This window comes from Chionomys nivalis, chromosome 25 (assembly GCF_950005125.1).
Source record: "Chionomys nivalis chromosome 25, mChiNiv1.1, whole genome shotgun sequence".
Lineage (NCBI taxonomy): Eukaryota > Metazoa > Chordata > Mammalia > Rodentia > Cricetidae > Chionomys > Chionomys nivalis.
In genome coordinates this window covers 29,477,360-29,496,448 of record NC_080110.1, presented here as the reverse complement: position 1 = coordinate 29,496,448, position 19,089 = coordinate 29,477,360, and the positions used below count along the sequence as shown (strand labels likewise).

Here is a 19,089-nt window from a genome sequence, read left to right as displayed (position 1 = left end):
GGCCCCCATCATTTATGTGTGCTCTCACTACTCAAGTTTGCAGGCAAGCACTTTTACCACGGATCTATGTCCCCAGTCTTTGTTTTTGTTTTAGGCAGGCTCTCACTATGTTGCCTGGGCGTTGGATTGAGCTCAGGTGATCCTCTTGACAGCCTATTCTGTGTGGACTATAAGCATGTACCACTATGTGTATCAGAAATTAAAGTAATTGTTTAACTTTTTTATCTGCAATAGGGCCTTGTTTGTCCTAGGCTGCTTTGATTAATTTTATATCCAAGGGAGACCTTGAACTTGTGCTCCTCCGCAACTGTCTCTCCTAGTGCTCTAGTCACACCTGTGCATCGCCATGTCCAGCTTTAAAGGTGTCTTATATGGACAAGTATTGGGCCTGGAACAGTGACTGCTCTTCAGAGAACCAGAGTTTCATTTCTGGTACCCACATAGTGGTTTATAATCATGTAGCTCCATTCCAAGGAGATCTGAAACCTTGGCCTTCAAGGGTGCTATTTGCACAGAGTACAAAGGCATACATACAGACAAAACACTTATCTACGTAAAATTAATTAATTAAAAATTCTTTAGAAATGAGCCGGGAAGTGGTGGCACAGACCTTTAATCCCAGCACTCGGGAGGCAGAGGCTGGTGAATCTCTGAGTTCAAGGCCAGCCTGGTCTATAGAACTAGTTCCAGCACAGGCTCCAAAACTACAGAGGAAACCCTGTCTCGAAAAACAAAACAAAACAAAAAAAACTTTGAAAATGAAAATATAAAATAGCCGGGCAGTGGTGGCGCACGCCTTTAATCCCAGCACTCGGGAGGCAGAGGCAGGCGGATCTCTGTGAGTTCGAGGCCAGCCTGGTCTACAAGAGCTAGTTCCGGGACAGGAACCAAAAGCCACGGAGAAACCCTGTCTCGAAAAAAATCCAAAAAAAAAAAAAAAAAAAAAAAAAAATATATATATATATATATATATATATATATATAAAATAAGTCAGGTGCATTGGTATATGCCTGCAACACAGGCATACTTTAAAAAAAAAAAAGAAGCAAGCCATGAAAGTGGATAAAAGAAAATCTTTGTCTTGATATCTTGTATGATCTAATTAAATTTAAACAGACAAGGGCCTGATGTCTGTAGGATAATGATTCAGTACCAGTGGGGAAGGGCCAGTACAGGGTACTACTTCTGAGTGGGACTCTGTTACTGGGCATGATGGTACACGACTGTAATCCCAGCACTCAGGAGGCTGAGGCAGGGACATCCTGAGTCTGAAGCCAGCCTGGGCTACAGAGCAATACCATGACTTTGAATTTTGTGTTTTGTTTTGATTTTTATTATTGTTTGAGACACGGTCTCCTATAGCTCAGGTAGCCGAGGATAAACTTGAGCTTCAGATCCTGCTACCTTTACCCTCCAAGCTTTGGAATTACAGATGTGCACCCATCATCCCCAGCTCATTAGATAATAACTAATTATCGCAGTTAGTATTGTTGCTGGCCTACTGCTATTAAACTGATGACAGTTGATTTCTGCAACCCCGAAATGGCTTGGTGTAGCTATCATGAAATTATAATATGTGTGTTTGATGAGCCTTCCTGGTCTATAAAATAGACCATACAAGAGAAGGGAGAGTTTAGCCTGTAGTCTCTCTCTTATTTCAGTGAGGCATTTATCATGCATGCCTTGTACCCACATAAGCCAGTAGACAGCTCAGATACCCTAGAACTAAAGTTGTAGACAGTTATGAGCCACTATGTGGGTGCTGGGAATTGAACCTGCGTCCTCCGGAAGAACAGCCAGTGCTCTTACCACTAAGCCATCTTTCCAGCCCCTAAAGAAATCTTACTTTGTTGTTTGAGTGTCGGTGCTCATGGATGCCAGAGGACAACTTGTGAGCTCTCTCTTCACCGCTGAAGTCTCAGGTACTGAATTCAGATCAACTTCCTAGACAGCAGGCACCTTTTTTCAGCCAACCATCATCCCAGAGCAGCATTTAACTCTGTGAGGCTTGCAGTTATATTGCTTTTGGTTTTGTTTTATAAAGTAGAAATAACACTACACCTTAGGAGTATCAAGTAAGATACACAGTGTCTTAGTTAGGGTTTCTATTGCTGTTGTATAACACCATGACCAAAATCAACTTGGGGAGGAAAGGGTTTATTTCATTTTGCTGCTTATCATCATCCAGTGAAGTTGGGACAGAAACTCAAGCAGGGCAGTGTACCTTGAATAATACAAACCCAGAAACAAAAATTGAGGTTCAACCTGAAAACTAGAAAAGCAAAGCAGCCAAACCACTAGAGAAGTCTTAGCTCTACCAAGACTGGGCGACATCAGACTACGCAGACTGAGCCTCTCTCTCGCCTCCCATTTTATATTCCCTCTAGTGCTGGGATTAAAGGCGCACGACTCCCTGGTACTGGGATTAAAGGTGTGAGCTACCACCACCTGGATCTGTTTCTGCATTGATCTCAGGTAGCCCAGGGTGGCCTTGAACTCTCAGAGATCCATCTTCCTCTGTCTCCCAAATCTTGGGATTAAAGGTTTGTGTCACCGCTGCCTGACCTCTAGTGGCTTAGCTTTGCCCTTCTGATCTTTAGGCAAGCTTTATTTATTAAAACATAAATAAAATATCATTATAGGACAAGACCTGGAGTCAAGAACTGAAGCAGATACCATGGAGGAGTGCTGCTTTCTGGCTTGCGGCCTGAGGCTTGCTTGGCCTTCTTTTTTTTTAAATACACTTGAGTACCAGCTCATCCCACCCCACCCCCACAAAAGAAAAGAGAGAGAAAGAAACAAAGAAAATAAGAGGTTGCAGTACACGAGTCTCTGATGTTTTATTATTCAGTATCTTTCATTTATTCTCTGACAGTTTCATACATATATTTAGTGTATCTTAATCATTTCCATCCCAACCCTCCACTCTCAATCTCCCAGGACACTCCTGAGCATGCCCTCTTCCCACACTGGATCCAGTTAGTGTTTCCTGCTAGAATGCCATCTAGGTGAGAATTGACCAAAGAGAAAGAAGTCTGTTGTGGCTCAGCAGTCTGACACAAGCCCCATTGTCCACGAGCAGGCCTGAGCAGCAGGCTCTTTTGAAGGAAAGTGACTCGCAGAACCAAGGAAGAAATGGGCCAGGTGGGAGCTTGGTGCCTGCACCCTGATTTGAGTGGTGTACAATACAAATTGAAAAGTGGAAGCCCGGTCCTCAGTTCCCTTAGGCTTGCTTGGTCTTCTTGTGTTTTCCTCGATTCCTTACCAAAAAAAGCAGCTGGCAGGCAACTCCCAGCAGATGATACAGTATGACCTCTTCTATACTTTCTTTTCCCATACCCCTATCCCAATCCCTGTCTATATCCCAGTATCCTTTGTTCCTATTATTTAATTCTCGAAAGTTTTTTTTTTTTTTTTTAAGGTTTTCATTCTCTCTCTGTTTCTTGGGCATTTATTTGTTAGTGGAAACAGGGGTTAATGGATGTCAGAGGAGAGTTTGCAGGAATTGGTTCTCTGTCCATCATGCGGGTTCTAGGGATCCAACTCAGGTCGTCAGGCTTGGTGGTGAGAACTTTTCTTTACCCATTGGTCCATCTTGCTGATCTTTAAGATGTTTTGTTGTTGTTTGTTGTTATGTGTATGCGTAGTTAGATAATATAAAATACACAGATGTTAAATATCCAGTTAATGAGTTTTGACAGTTGTATACTGCACCTATAAAGCCACTCTGCAGAGGCTCTTAGCAGTTAAGAGCACTGCTGCTCTTACAGATGACCAAGGTTCAATTCCTAGGACCCCACATGGCTACACACAAGCATCTGTTACTCCTTTTCCAGCAGATCCAGTGACCTCGCCTGACCATCACAGGACCAGAGACATTTGTCATGCCTATACATACATTTTGGCAAACACTTTAAATTAAATCTTAATAAACAAGGGGCTAGAGAGATGGCTTAGTGGTTAAGAGCACTACTGCTCTTCTTGAGGGTGTGGGTTCAATTCCCAGCACCCACATGGCAGTTCACAACTGTCTGTTACTCCAGTTCTTGGGGATCTGATACTCAAAACACCAATGTCCATAAAATAGAAATAAATAAATAAACAAGAAAAAACATTACTGCAAACAATTTCATTATTTCTTTTAGTTTTGGTTGCTTGATTTTTTTTTGTTTGTTTGTTTGTTTTTGTTTTTGGAGACAGGATCTCAACCCTGTAGCCCAGACTGGCCTGATGGTAATCGTCTTGCCTTAGCCTTCCGAGGGTTTACATTATAGGCATGAACTACCACATCCAGCAAGATAGAGTATTTGTATTAATTTATGAATGGGCTCTTACTTTCTCTTATCAGTTCTTAAAACAACCACTTTCTGACTTAATCATCAAAGATGAGTTTCACTTATCCCTTTCCTTTTTTTGTTTTCTTTAGATTTACTTATTTAATAAATTTAGATTTATTTTATTTTTGTGAATGTTCTGCCTGCATGTATATATGTGTACCATGTCAAAGAGGGCATCAGATGCCCTGGAAATGGAGTTACTTACAGTTGTAAGCCCCCGTATGGGTGCTCAGAACTGAGTTGAACCTGAGTCTTCTGTAAAAAATAACAAGTGTTCTTAACTGCTGAGCTCTTTCTCCAATTTGCTGTGAGACAGGATCTTACAGTACTGTTCATGTATATGTTCCTTCTTCCTCGACATACTGTGCTGAAATTATAGTTATATATTTAGCTTGGTTTTAGTCTTTTTTTAATAGTTTATTTATTTTTATCTTATGTGCATTGTTGTTTTACCTGCATATATGTATAAGAGTGTCTGGTCCCCTAGTACTGGAGTTATAGACAGTTATGAGCTGCTATACGGGTCCTCTGGAAGAGCAGCCAGTACCCTTAACTGCTGAGCCATCTCTGCAGCCTCTTGGTTTTATTCTTAATCTGCATGTAATTATGTAGAGAGACAGGTGCCTACTGAGCCATCTCACTGGTCCAGTAAATTTTTAACATATTACTTTTGAGCAGTTTGCTCTTCATACATGAATGAGTAAATGCCTGGGAAACTTTACCAGAAATTTACTACAGGGTAAGTCAGTGTTCTTAGTACCAATACTGTCATGTTTGTATTCTCTCTAGCTGACATTCATTGTGAAGTGAGAGCTGAGGTGATGTCTCCTATAATGCTGCACTTAGGACACTAAGGCGGAGTGCTGTAGAGTGCTGTAGACCCATGGCTAATCTGAGACACATAGCAGGCTCCTGGGGAGAGGGATGGTGAATATGAGTCTGCCTCTCTCTCTGAGTATTCCCTATCTAATGTATTCCCTTTGCTCCATTGCTTTGCAGTTGTTTATAGAGTTTATAGAAGAATGTATTGTTTCACTGTGTTCTGGAAGGTACTGATGTGGCAGTCAAAAATTGATGGGGACTGTGTAGTATTCTCTGTGAAAGAAGTGGTTAAATCTTGATGTCCAGCCGCCCTCCCTGCTCTATCATGTGTCTTCATGCTCCCAGCAGCTGCTTGTGTGCCGCTTTGAGCCTTGAGTATCTCAGAAGATCCTCTGCCTTAGAAACTGTGCTTTTCTAAAAAACAGTATGTACAAGTAGTTTACAGGGTGCTCATATGGGCTCTCCTGGGAGCTTCAGATATTTGCTTTGTTTTAGTCACTGTTGCATATGAAATAATCTTTTTTTGTTTCTTCTGCCAAAAGTAAAATCTCCCAACTCCTTAATTTCTTCTTTATGCCAAATAAACCATCAGAAGGGAAATTACTTCCATGCCTTCTACTGTCTAAAGTCATTCTCACTTTAAACCTTTTTTTTTTTTTTACTTTTTATAATTTGGGGCGTTTGTGTAGTGCAAAGGCCAGGGCACATCAAGTACCAGGGAGCTTGTCTAACTCTACCATCAACACTAGAATGGGCATGTGCAGCCCTGGCTGGCCTAGCAGTCATGTATACACCAGGCTGGCTTCAGATTGACACAGACCCACCTGTCTGCCTCCTGAGTGCTGCGATTAAACATAGACGGCCACACAACTCCTGGCTCGTGCCTGCTGTTTTGATTTGTTTTAATTTGGGTTCTGAGTATTTGAACTCAAGACCTCATGCTTATACAGTAAATATTCTTACTCAATAAGTCATGCCATAAGTTCCTGCTGTTCTTCCTTTTCAGTATTTTTTAAAAATTAATAAATTGACTTGCCATTAAGTTGTAATTTCATTTTTGTGTCTGTTCCGCCCAGCCCGCCATCCGCCATGAAGTTTTATTACTAGGAATTACCTTAATTAAAGGTTATTTTAAGGCAGAAGTGTGGTGCACACCTTTAATTCTAGCACTCGAGAGGCAGAGGAAGGCGGATCTCTAAGTTCGAGGCCAGCCTGGTCTACAGAGTGAGTTCCAGGACAGGAACCAAAAGCTACGGAGAAACCCTGTCTCGAAAATCCAAAAAAAAAAAAAAAAGAAAAAGAAAAAGAAACACTTGTGGGTTATAACTTTCTATAGAATGTTGCTGGGCAGTGGTGGTGCGCGCCTTTAATCCCAGCCAAGTGAATCTTTGTGAGTTCAAGGCCAGGCTGGTCAAAGCTACAGAGAAACCCTGTTTCAAAAAACAAAAAAAAAATTAAAAAAAAAAAGAAAGAAAGAAAGAAAAAGAAGAATTTAAGTGAAGACTGCACCTTCATCTCCTGGCACTCAGGCTCGAATAATCACACAGAAACTATATTAATTATAGCACTGCATGGCCAATGGTTTAGGTGTACTCCTACCTAGTTCTTATATCTTATATTGACCCATTTCTATTAATCTGTGTATCTCCATGAGGCTGTGTCTTACTGGGAAGGTTCTAGCATCTTTCTCCTTTGGCAGCAACATGGCATCTCCTTAACTCCACCTTCTTTCTCCCTGCATTAAGTTTAGTTTTCCCGCCTAGCTCTGTTCTGCCCTGCCATAGGCCAAAGTAGCTTCTCTACTTTTATTAGCAATGGTAATAAAACATATTCACAGCATACAGAGGGGAATCCCACATCAATAGAAGCCTGTAACACGCATCAGTTAATCAGTATATCTAGAACAGTATTTTATTTCCCCCATCTAGATGGCATTGGGTACATTCAAGGTGGGATGTCCATATACAACACCTTCCTCCTCTCCCCCTGCCCAGTTTAAACTTAAAAGGCTCAAGGGGCTCTCTCCTTCAGCTCCAGCCTCCCAGGTGCTGAGAATACAGAAATACGGGAATGCCCAGCTGTCAACTGTTTTTTGGGTTTGTTGTTGTTGTTTGTTTGTTTGTTTTCTTTTTGGAGACAGGGTCTATCTGTGTATTCCAAGCTGTCCTGGAACTAACTGTGTAGACCAGGCTGGCCTCTGCCTCCCAAGTGCTGGGATTATAGATGTGTACCACTATGCTCAAAATAAAGAGTTTTTATCTCCCTAGGCAAACTAGGTTTCTAACAGCTGCTTGGGAGCTGCTACCAGGCAGACAACAGTAATCTTGCAGGCAGTTTAGCTTGTATCCGATGAGGCTACCTGTGCTGCTTGGGAGACTGGGGTCTGACCCTTTAAATCGATTTGAAGGATAAGAAAATGTTGGTTGACAACTTTCTGGAAGCATTGCTAATCATTTACTTATTTAGCTCAGATTGTAAAGCCATACTGGGAATAAATGTGATTGAATTCAGGATCAAAATATACTCAGTGATGCGATCCCTGTAAGAAGTAGCATTTATGAGCATTCTTGATGCTGAGAGAGTTTGGCCTCAGCAGTAAAAATGTGGATCTATGTGCCTTCGGGAGGCCAGAGTTTCGAGCCCGCCGCCGGACTGCGGGACGCGCGGGAGTGGCGCGCGGCGAGGCTCGCTGTCTGAGGAAGACCCAGAGGAAGGAACAGGACATTTGGAGGCAGAGGACTTGCTTCGGATCCATGCTTTTTCATTTGCTAATTCTGTGAGTTGGGAACATAGATGCAAGGTGTCAGCACTGAGGATTTGGCTAACACAAGCTTTGTTTATTTTCCTCACCACTGAATCTATGGTTACCCAGAAGTCATCAAGCAGTGTGGTTGCATACCAGAACAAGGAAGTGCTAGGAGCAGCACAGTTGATACTAACCTGATGGCCACCTGAGAGCTGATGAATGAAGAAATTAAGAATATATATTTAGAAAACTTTAAGAAAAAAAGATGTGAATCTATCTATAGAGCATCTTCTTAGATCACTTTGGGAATCTACAGGAAACAGATATTTCCCAGGCAGTGACAGTACGTGATGAGAAGCCACCCTAGTCATACATAATCTATGTCCTTGGGAGGTGGTAGATTGACTGAACAGAACAGTGAATAGCAAAGCTAAGATTTTCTCCTGCTCCAGGAAGATACTCAATCTTTTTGGAGGACAGATGGTTAGAAAGTTCTTCTCTTGTAGTGCACTTTCAGCTGTGTGAAAGGAAGAATGTAAGATGCTGTGCTGCTGGGTGATTGAGCTGCTTTTTAATAGTCTGTATCTTGAAGCTGCTAACAATTTTGTGGTTTGTTGTAGCTGTGGGAAGTAGTTCTTCCTTTTGTTAAAGAAGGGTGTTTCTGGTGAAGAATAGAGCTTTATGATACATTATTCTAGAAAGAATCTAGTGATTTAAGTAGTACAGCTGGAAATATGAGCAGATTCTGTAGCTGACAGCATATAAAGTGTCAAGAGAACTCAGAATTCATCTTGAATTGCTTTAGAACCGAACTCGGGTGAATATCAAAATAATTATGCTGAGGAAAATTGCCTAGACAGTGTGATTTTATTTCTGTGAAATTCTAGAAAATGCATGTGGCTACTTGTTCAGTGATAGAATATGTGCTTAGCACTACTGAGGTCTGGGTTTGGTCTGCAGCACCCAGTATCTAGAAAATACAGTTTAATTTGAAGTGATGGGAAGCAGACCACATATGGCCAGGGGTGGTGGAGAGAGAGGGAGAGCTATGAAGTTAAGAAGATAAGAAAAGAAAGCTGGGTGTGGTTAATACATACTTTTAAACCCAGCACTCAGAGGCAGAGGCAGAGGCAGTAGGATCTCTCTGAGTTCAAGGCCTGGTCTACAGAGCGAATTCCAGGACAGCCAGGGCCAAAGAGAAACCCTGCCTCAAAAATAAATAAATAAATAAATAAATAAATAAATAAATAAATAAATAAATAAAATTAGTTAAATGATAAAATAAAAGAAATTAATCCAAGGGTGGTGTTTACCAGAGGAATTTTTTCTAGCTTGTAGGGAAACTGCTGACTCTCTGTGTGTGCCGGTGTGTGTGTGAAGCTGTACCTCTCATCTATTGCCTTTGGTGTTTCTCAGGAGCCCATAGAAACTGCTGTGTCCTCTGCAGAACATGTCTAACAGTCACACTACTCAGGAGACTCTGGAGATAATGAAAGAATCAGAAAAAAAACTGGTGGAAGAATCTGTAAGCAAAAACAAATTTATAACTAAAACTCCAAGTAAGGAAGAAGTTGAGAAAGAGGGTGAAGATACTGGTTTGCGCCAGGAGACACAGGTAAGGAGTGAGTGTGTGCTGTTTGTAGTCCTTTAGCTTGAAGAGAAGCAGAAAATGGTCGGAATCTATCAATTTCTGGTATGAGCTCTCCAGAAACTTAACCCAGAGCCAGGCGTAGTCTTGCTCCGTTGTGTCCTGCTTTGCTTTTGGTTGCTGTGATAAAACGTTTAACAAACAGCAGTTGAGCCGGGCGGTGGTGGCGCACGCCTTTAATCCCAGCACTCGGGAGGCAGAGGCAGGCAGATCTCTGTGAGTTCGAGACCAGCCTGGTCTACAAGAGCTAGTTCCAGGACAGGCTCCAAAACCACAGAAAAACCCTGTCTCGAAAAACCAAAAAAAAAAAAAAAAAAAGCAGTTGAGGAGGAAAGGGTTTATTTCAAAAAGCAGTTGAGGAGGAAAGGGTTTATTTCAGCGGACAGGTTACAGTTTATTGTTGAGGGAGCCTCCAGCAGTACCTCAAGCAAAAACCATGGGCTTGTGAAAGAAGGCTGCTTACTGACTCTTTCAGTATTGTTCCTGTACAGCCCAGGCCTGCCTGTCTAGAGATGGCACTGTCCACAGTGGACTGGGCCCTCCTCTGCCTCAAGCCCGCCTTTAATCATAGCGTACAGAGACAGAGGCAAATGGATCTCTTGAGTTTGAGGCCATTATGATCAACATAGAAAGTTTTAGACAGTCATAGTGAACAAGACAGAACAAAACAAACAAAATCAAAGAAAAAGAAGAAAGGAAAATTTCTCACGTGGCCACGGGTCAGTCTGATGAAGGTAATTCTTCGGTTGATGTCCTTGTCCCAAGTGACTCTAGGTCTGAGTCAAGCTGGTGCCCACTGTGACAGCTTACAGTCCCTTAGGAAGTGAGTCCAGGGTCATCCTTGGCTATCTAGCAAGTTCAGGGCCAGGCTACCTGAAACCTTGTCTTTCAGAAAGAAAAGAAAACCACCCTGTATAAAGAGTCCATGATGAAATCAAAAGAAGACAACGACATCTCAATCTGTTTGGACCTGAGTTCACCGACTCTTAGTATATTTGCTGCATTTTCCTCTAATTCGAAGCTGTACCTTTGCTGTACACGAGGAAGCTCCCCAACTTTCTTGAGGCATATCATTCAATACTCATCTTAATATAATTTGGATTGCTTCCTTGTACACAAAAAAGGAATAGTTTCTAAAGTGGTTTCAGAAAGTAGCATAACCAACTATAAGGTTTCGATCCTAATACATGAACTGGCTATGTGGGAGCTTAGCCTGTTTGGACGCTCACCTTCATGGACCTAGATAGAAGTGGGAGGACCTTGGTCTTCCCGCAGGGCAGGGAATTTGGACTGCTCTTCAGTATCGAGAGGGAGGGGGAATGGAGTGGGGGGAGGAGGAGTGGGGATAGGGAAAGGGGAGTGGGGGGAGGGGCAATATTTGGGAGGAGGGGGAGGGAAATGGGAAAGGGGACAGGTGGAAATTTTATTTAAAAAAAGAATAAAATAAAAAAAAAGATTTGTGCTGAAAGAGATGAAGACTAGAAGAGGTCCAGTATGATCTGAAAGGAATGCAGGGTTAATAAAGACTTTCTGATAACAACCTAAAAAAAAAAAAAAAAAAAAAATTAAAAATGGCCAGCACAGCATCCCCTTACATCAAAGCAGGCTTCCAGGTGTTCTTCTGAGTCTCCTCAGGCAGACCCATTCTTCCCTTCTCTTCAGATCCAGGAGAACACTTCCCACCCAGGCTGCTTTGGTGCAGTTCGGCAGTATTGTCCTGCCCTTTGCTGTCTGAAGCCTGTCTGAGGTTCTGACTGCTAAGTTTTCTTCTGTCAAAGGCACATTGAGCTCAGTGCTGGGAACCTGGTGGGAAGCAAGGGAGAAGTATAGCAGGGGATGTGGGAGAGGGTCTGTCTTCCCTTTATTAATATAGCAAGTTTAAGCTGGCAGAGCCCATGGTCCTGGAGCTCCTGGCACCATTGTTTGCCATTATCAACATGGCATCCTCTACTTTAGTGCTTCTCAACCTTCCTAATGCTGCAACCCTTTAATACAGTTCCTCATGTTGTCGTGACCCCCAACCACAAAATTATTTTGTTGCTACTTCATAATTGTAATTTTGCTACTGTTATGAATATTAATATAAATATCTGTTATGCAGGAGATCTGATAGCGACCCCAAAGGTGTTGTGACCCACAGGTTGAGAACTACTGCTCTACCTCAAAGGGAGGGATCTACTGCATCTCTGGTAGCATCCGCAAGCAATGAGAAGATGCGGGTGTTATCTCCACCAGTTACTTACTCTGCAGCTTAGATTTGCAACTAAAAAGCAGACCCGCACTAAGATAAACAGTGCACTCTCCTGGGCCAGACCATGGGGCGGCTGTACTCCACTGAGCACAAGGGACAACCTACACTTGGATTTTTTATTTATTTGCTTATTTATGTTTAGTGTTTTTTGTTGTTTGGTTTTGTGTTTTAGACAGAGTTTCTCTGTGTAGCTCTGACTGTCCTGCAACTCACTCTGCAGACCAGGCTGGCCTCAGACTCATATCCATCTGCCTCTAGCTCCTGAGTGCTAGGATTAAAGGTGTGTGCCACCACTGCCAGGACTATTTTTAGTGCTTTTTTTTTTTTTTAATATTTATTTATTATGTATACAATATTCTGTCTGTGTGTATGCCTGCTGGCCAGAAGAGGGCACCAGACCCCACTACAGATGGTTGTGAGCCACCATGTGGTTGCTGGGAATTGAACTCAGGACCTTTGGTAGAGCAGGCAATGCTCTTAACCTCTGAGCCATCTCTCCAGCCCCTATTTTTAGTGCTTTTAAAACAGGATTTCATGTAGTTCAAGCTGACCTTCAAACTTGATATGTAGTCAAGTCTAAGCTTGAAGTTCACCCTTCAAAGTGCTAGGATTACAGCTGTGTGCTGCTACCATGCCCAGAACCATCTTGATATACAGTTAGATATATGGATAGACAGATACAGATATAGCTAGATGGTATAGTGTTTTGTCTATGTGTTTGTCCTCGTACAGTACTTTGTCTTCAGAGGCCAGAAGAGGTCATTGGATCCTCTAGGACTAGAGTTAAACATAGTTGTTAGTGTCCGTGTCCATGCTGGAAACCGCACCGGGGTCTTATACAAGAGCAGCAAGTACATGGTGCACACCTGCATTTCCAGCATTCAAAGGGCAGAGACAGGAGGGTCAGGCTGGCCTGTCCAGGCTACGTATGACACTGCCTTAAACAAAACAAAAAGTTGCATATAAACACATTTATTAAGTCTTAAGAGGCTGGTGAAATGGTTCAGTGGTTAAAGGCATTTGCCACAAAGCTGGTCTACAGAGTGAGTTCCAGGACAGTCACAGAAAGATACTGGGCTGGCCTTGGAGTCACAGCAGTTTGCCTGCCTCTGCCTGGAATTGAAGGCTTGTAGCACCATGCCCAGTGTATTCAGATTCTGAGCCTTGTCTAGCTAGCCTGTTAAAGAGCTCTTTTCTCCGTGGTTACTCTAGTTTTCTTCTGTTACACAAGCTCAGTTTCTGTGAATCCTTCGTTTCATGCCCAAGGATGAGATTAGTCTTTTATTATAAGCCTGCAAGATAAACATTAACTCTATCAAAAGCCTGATTAAAACTGGAATTTCAGTTTAGAAGGTCTAGAAACTCAAAGCATAATTTTTCAAGACAACTTAATTCAATAGGCCTTGCCTCTTTTAAGTATTAAAGCAACAGCAACATAAAGGGACAAATTAAAGTCCGACAACTTCCTAAGACACTTGTTCTCCAGCTGTCTGCTCTTCTGTTGTCTTCCCTGTTAGTTTGCCAGATCTGTGTTCTGTATGCTTTTCTCTCTGTTTGCTTATATGTGTCGATTGTCATTCCCCACCCATCCTTCCAGAGTATGTGGGGACAGTTTGCCACAGTTCCAAATATACTCCAGCCTCCATTGATGCCAAGAATGAATCTTAAATATGCAGGACAGATACTTGATGAGTGTTTAATTATATGCTGTCAAGATTACATGAAAGATAATAATTAAATGAATTATTATTCAATTATCTTTTGAACTCCTGTTGTGTATACTTCTTAAAGATAGACGGTAAAGAAAGAGCATTTTAGGTTTTATATTTCCTAGGAGGCACTCTTCTTGTTAAAAAAATATCTGTATCTTGATATACAAATAGTTTGTAGGGCTGAAGACCTGCTCCCCTTCTCACCTGACTCCTTTTGCTCCCACCAGAGGAGGTAGAGCTACTACCATCTGTTGGAGCTCTTGTTCCTTTTACAGACCCTTTGCTCTTGTTACACACCCTGGATCCCTTAGCAGTTCCTTAGGACGCCCTCTGTCCTCTTCTGGTTTTCAACCATGTTCTTTCAGCAGCAATGAAAACACTTCCTCTCCTCTTGCTTCTCTCTCCCCTCTTTCTTCTGTGGTCTTCCCAGTGAACTGACTGGTGCTGTCAAAGAAGTCCTTGTTCTGAGTTGAAGCCGAAAAGTTTAAAAGAGAAGAGGCTTTTTTATTTGGACCATGTAACACGTATTTTGGGAATTGGTTATTGGAATTCAGAACAGATTTTACATGGAGATTTAATGGTACAAAATGAGGGTTCTGAGATTCTTTTTAGAATGGGTAAGCTATTATGTTAACATATACTCAAGTGTGCTGTATTAATAACCAGCTGAGGATGGCCTCTTAATTGGACTTTCTGCCTTTATATTTATAATCCCTTTGGGTTCATCTGTTCTGCTGCTTTAGAAAAATGATTGTGAAATAAGGAACTGATTATATTAATTTTCTTCAAGCTTTCTGTGTATCTTACTGCTTGAGGCTAGGTCTCATCTTCTCCATCATATGACTTAGCCCTTTAACTCCAGCCATCACTTCTAGCATTCTGTGCTTCAGTATTGTCTGTTTCAGAAATGAGAGTTGAAAAGTTCAAGGAAAGTGTGATTGTGTATATGCCTTCTCTGCCTGGTGCCTGATATTTGTTAGGCTTTAACCTGGGTTTGCTTCATTATGGGAAGTAGATGCATATATTATTAGTAGAGGTAGACACTTATACAAGTTGAAGGGCAGTTTAGCAGCACTTTAGAAAGATTGTAAAATGGACCATTGATCTACTGTGTTAATGGATAGACTCAAAAACATGGTCACTGTACTAGTAAAAATTAGAAACATCTTAATAATATATAATTAAAGGGGTTGGTAAAAATAAACTGTAGCATAGCCACACTATGGAAAAAACAAAAACCAATATATATTCTGTGGAATGATATCTGTGAAAGTTAATCATAAAGTTCAGAGTAGTGTATATAATTGATTTTTTCAGTGTATATATTTATAGTAAGCTTATATATATACAAGTCCATAGATAAATTTAAAAGAAATTCAGTACTGATAGACTATTGAGGAAGGAACCTGGTCAAGTATTTGCGGGGAAAATATGAAAGTACTCAGTATTTAACTGTTACACCTTTTGAATGTTCGTGCCGTTTGTAAGTTTACCTCCTCGAAAGGTCAGTGAGAAATACTGCTCTGTGTTGTGGACTGCCCATCCTCCCTCGTCGTAGCATGCCTCTCCACTGACTAGTTCTCCAGCATTTCTTACCCTCACCCACCATCCCATTTCTCCACTTTGTGCTGCGGCAGAGTTATTTAACTTGTAAAGAGGACAAAAGAAAGAGAAATCCTGACCTCACCAAGACCATGCTGATATTCTGCCTCTGTCTTGTCTGACCTCCCCCATCTTCCAGCCTCAGTTTTTTCTTTACCCTAACCCTTCCTCAAAGCCCCATGATGACTTCTCACATGCTCAGAAGTCTTAGCAGGTACTTACTTGTTTGTTTGCCCCACGCCTGCCTCCAGCATCACCCTTCCTCTTCCTCGGCTGATGCCACACTCCATATCTACGTTCTCTCCTCTTTGTTTTGGAGTGCTTGTCCCTGTCTCCCATCTTCTTTGTTTTTTATCCTGTCTTATACCACATTTCTTACCCAAAGAGGCTACTAGACCACCACTGGAATGCTTAGAACTAGGAGAATTTTCTTGTTTTAGAAGGGAAGCATTGCTCAGGAGGCAGAGGCAGGTGGATCTCTGAGTTTGACACCATCTTAGTTTACATGATGGGTTCTAGTACAGCCAGAGCCATGTAGAGACCCAAGAACGGGCCAGGGGGACACACAGGAAGGAAGACTCTCCGTCTCATTTCTGTAACCACAGGGACAGATGTTCTGGGTGTATCAACTCGGAACTCTAGATGCCTTGTCCTAGAAATATGTTACGGGGCCAGGACATGGCTCAGCAGGCAAAAGTGCTCTAATTTTGATCTCTGAAACCCACGTGGTAGAAGAACACAGACAACTCCTGCAAGTTGTCCACTTGCTGCCACTACATGTCATGGTGCTCATGTACACACACACACAATAAAATGTAATTTTAAAAAACGTTATTGGGGCTGGAGAAACAGACAACTTAGCAGTTAAGAGCACTGGCTGATTTTCCAGGACCCAGGTTTGATTCTCAGAACCCACATTGCAGCCCACAAATGTCTTCAGTTCCAGTTCCAAGGGATCTGATGCCCTTTCCTGGTATCCATGCATACTACACACACACATGTGGTGCACAGACATACATGCAGGCAAAACACTTTTACACATAAAAAAATCAAATTAAAACATTTTAAGAAATAAGAATGTTACACCTGGGTATAGTTGCACACACCTATAATTCCATTGCTTGGGAGGTTGAGGCAGGAGGAGTGAAATTCTAGAGTAGATTAGACTACTTAGTGGGATCCTGTCAAAAAAGAAATGGAGGGAGGGAGCTAGGGACATAGCTCACTTAGTAGAGTACCTGACCAGCATGCACATAGTTCTGAGTTTGATCTCCAGTGCTACATAAGCCAGGCGTGTTAATGGATGCCGGTAGTTCAAGGCCAGCCTAGGATACGTGAGACCCTGTCTCAAAATGAGAGAAAGACACTGAGGAATCATATTTTATTTCCATTATGGATTAAATAGACTTCTGTGAGCAAGCTTACAAGAAAAAACATTTCATGCTCTGGCAGTGCATACAGTCAGGAGAGGATTCCATGATTTGTCTAAGACTTTCATCAATATACAAAATAACCTAGGAAATTATTATCATTTTATTCTTTGTTTCATGGTGAATGGTGCTTTGAAAGTAGAGGGGGATACAAGATCAATTCTGTATGGAGTTAGAATTGGGCAACAACCACGCCAAGTGATTTTCACCATAGTATAATGGCAGTTAAAACCAGTTAATAATGAGTATGCTGTTGCTGATGTTAATGTGCATTGCTTAGAAGTATTGATTTCCCCACCTTTCCTGTTTTTTTTTAATCCTTTTCTAACAGAGGCGGACATCCAGCCATGGTCATGCCAGGAAGAGAGCCAAGGTGAGAGCTCTTCTCCCACCTCTTACTCTGTGACTTCATTGTCACAACTTCATTGTCACACCTTTCATGAACCATCTGGGTTCTCAGATCACAGATAGGCAGAGCTTTCTTGCCTGCCTTTTATATCTCAGTCATGAGCGTCCATCACACACTGTGTGAACGTAGTTGCATGTACTTTTTTGTTTGTTTTTCTAGACAAGGTTTCTCTGTATGTAGCCCTGGCTGTCCTGGAACTTGCTCTGTAGACCAGGCTGGCCTGGAACTCAGCACGGATCAGGCATGCACCACCACCACTTTAATGTTGCGTGCATATTTACATACATTTCCTACTGAAAAGTCTGGCTCTTTTCACTCCTATTCAGGTCTAGTCTATATCTGAACCTGAAACAATGCCTGAGAAGACTCCATGGAGCCTGAGGGTATTTGATATTGTTTATACTGATTTCTCTGCTCACTCCTGGCTTCCCTAGGAGAATGGTTGTCTGTATGAGTTTTAATATTTACGAAATTCTCCCCCAGGACAGCTAGAGGTACATAGTTAGAACCTTTAAAAAAGAACAATAGTACTACTTATTAGGAACTGCAAGTCATGGAATCTAAGAAGGTATTTCTAAATATTCACCAAAGGAATATATACGAACTGTATTTTTGATGTTTGTTATGTTTTTCAGTCTAATTCCAAGCTCAAGTTGGTACGCAGTCTGGCAGTGTGTGAGGAATCCTCCACTCCATTTGCTGATGGGCCACTAGATGCCCAGGTAGGTCTTTTACAACCTGAGTATGGCACATTCTGAGCCTGGCAGTTGTCGGGTAAAACATAAGAGCAATTACAACATGGACATCGGACCTTGAAATCAAGGAAGAAAGTATGTTGTTTTGAGACAGGGTCTTACATATCTCAATTAGCCTCAAACTCTTTATGTAGCCAGAGATGACTTTGATACTCCAGCCCCTACCACTACCTCCTGCGTGTTAGAATTACAGACCTGCACCACCAAGACTTGCATGAAAGGATACTTTAAAGAAAAACTCTTTGGGACTGAAGAGATGTGTCAGTGAATAAAAGTACTGGCTGCTTTCTAGAGGATCCTGTTTAGATTCCCAGCATCCACATGACAACTCACACCTGTCTGTAACTCACACAGACATACATGTAGGCAAAACACCAATGTACATAAAATAGAAATAAATCATAAAAGGAAAGAAAAGCTCTTGTGGTATTACATGGTGACAGTGGGCAGTGTGAGTCTTGGTATCTTGCTCACGTGGCAGAGGACCCAGGGCTGAAAGGTTTTCTGCCACACCCTTCCTCTTCAGTGATCTACCTATTACCATCCAGTTCCTTTTTTTTTTTTTTTTTTCTTTTGGTTTTTTTAGACAGGGTACCTCTGTGTAGTCCTGGCTATCTTGGAACTCACTCTGTAGACCAGGCTGGCCTTGAACTCACAGAGATCCACCTGCCTCTGCCTCCCAAGTGCTGAGATGAAAGGCACACACCATCATTGCTTGGCTTACCTTCCAGTTCTTACAAGTATAGCCAGTGCAGCTTCATCTGTAATGTCCAACAGGAAAAGGTTGCCCTCTGCACACTTGGTGGAACAAAAATCCAACATAATTAGCAACATACACTCTTCTCTAAGATTAAGTTTGGCATAACAGGATATTAACATGTAGAAGAATGAAAATAGACCCATATCTATCACCATGCACAAAACTCAAGTCCAAATGGATCAAAGACCTCAACATAAAGCCAGCCACACTGAACCTTATAGAAGAGAAAGTGGGAAGTACACTTGAACACACTGACACAGGGAATCACTTCCTAAATATAACACCAGTAGCACAGACACTGAGAGAAACAATTAATAAATGGGACCTCCTGGAACTGAAAAGCTTCTGTAAAGAAAAGGACACGGTCAACAAGACAAAACAACAGCCAACAGAATGGGAAAAGATCTTCACTAACCCCACATCAGACAGAAGTCTCATCTCCAAAATATACAAAGAACTCAAGAAATTGGACACCAAAAGAACACATAATACAATTTAAAAAAAAATGGAGTACAGACCTAAACAGAGAACTCTCAAGAGGAATCTAAAATGGCTAAAAGACCTTAAGGAAATGTTCAACATCCTTAGTCATCAGAGAAATGCAAATCAAAACAAC

At 41.8% G+C, this 19,089-nt stretch overlaps 1 protein-coding gene across 20 annotated transcripts in view; it reads left to right on the top strand.

The window, feature by feature from the left end:
* The window catches only part of R3hdm2 (R3H domain containing 2), a 111,876-nt gene that overhangs the window by 48,445 nt on the left and 44,342 nt on the right, over nucleotides 1–19,089 (top strand). For 18 of the 20 annotated variants that reach the window (XM_057758141.1, XM_057758140.1, XM_057758135.1 and 15 more), the window contains 3 exons: nucleotides 9,323–9,521; nucleotides 16,881–16,922; nucleotides 17,594–17,680. In XM_057758141.1, the coding sequence (XP_057614124.1) occupies nucleotides 9,357–9,521; nucleotides 16,881–16,922; nucleotides 17,594–17,680 (294 nt within the window). In that variant the 5' untranslated portion in view covers nucleotides 9,323–9,356. The remainder of the gene's footprint in view (nucleotides 1–9,322; nucleotides 9,522–16,880; nucleotides 16,923–17,593; nucleotides 17,681–19,089) is intronic. The other 2 variants (XM_057758149.1, XM_057758150.1) reach the window with 1 other exon arrangement.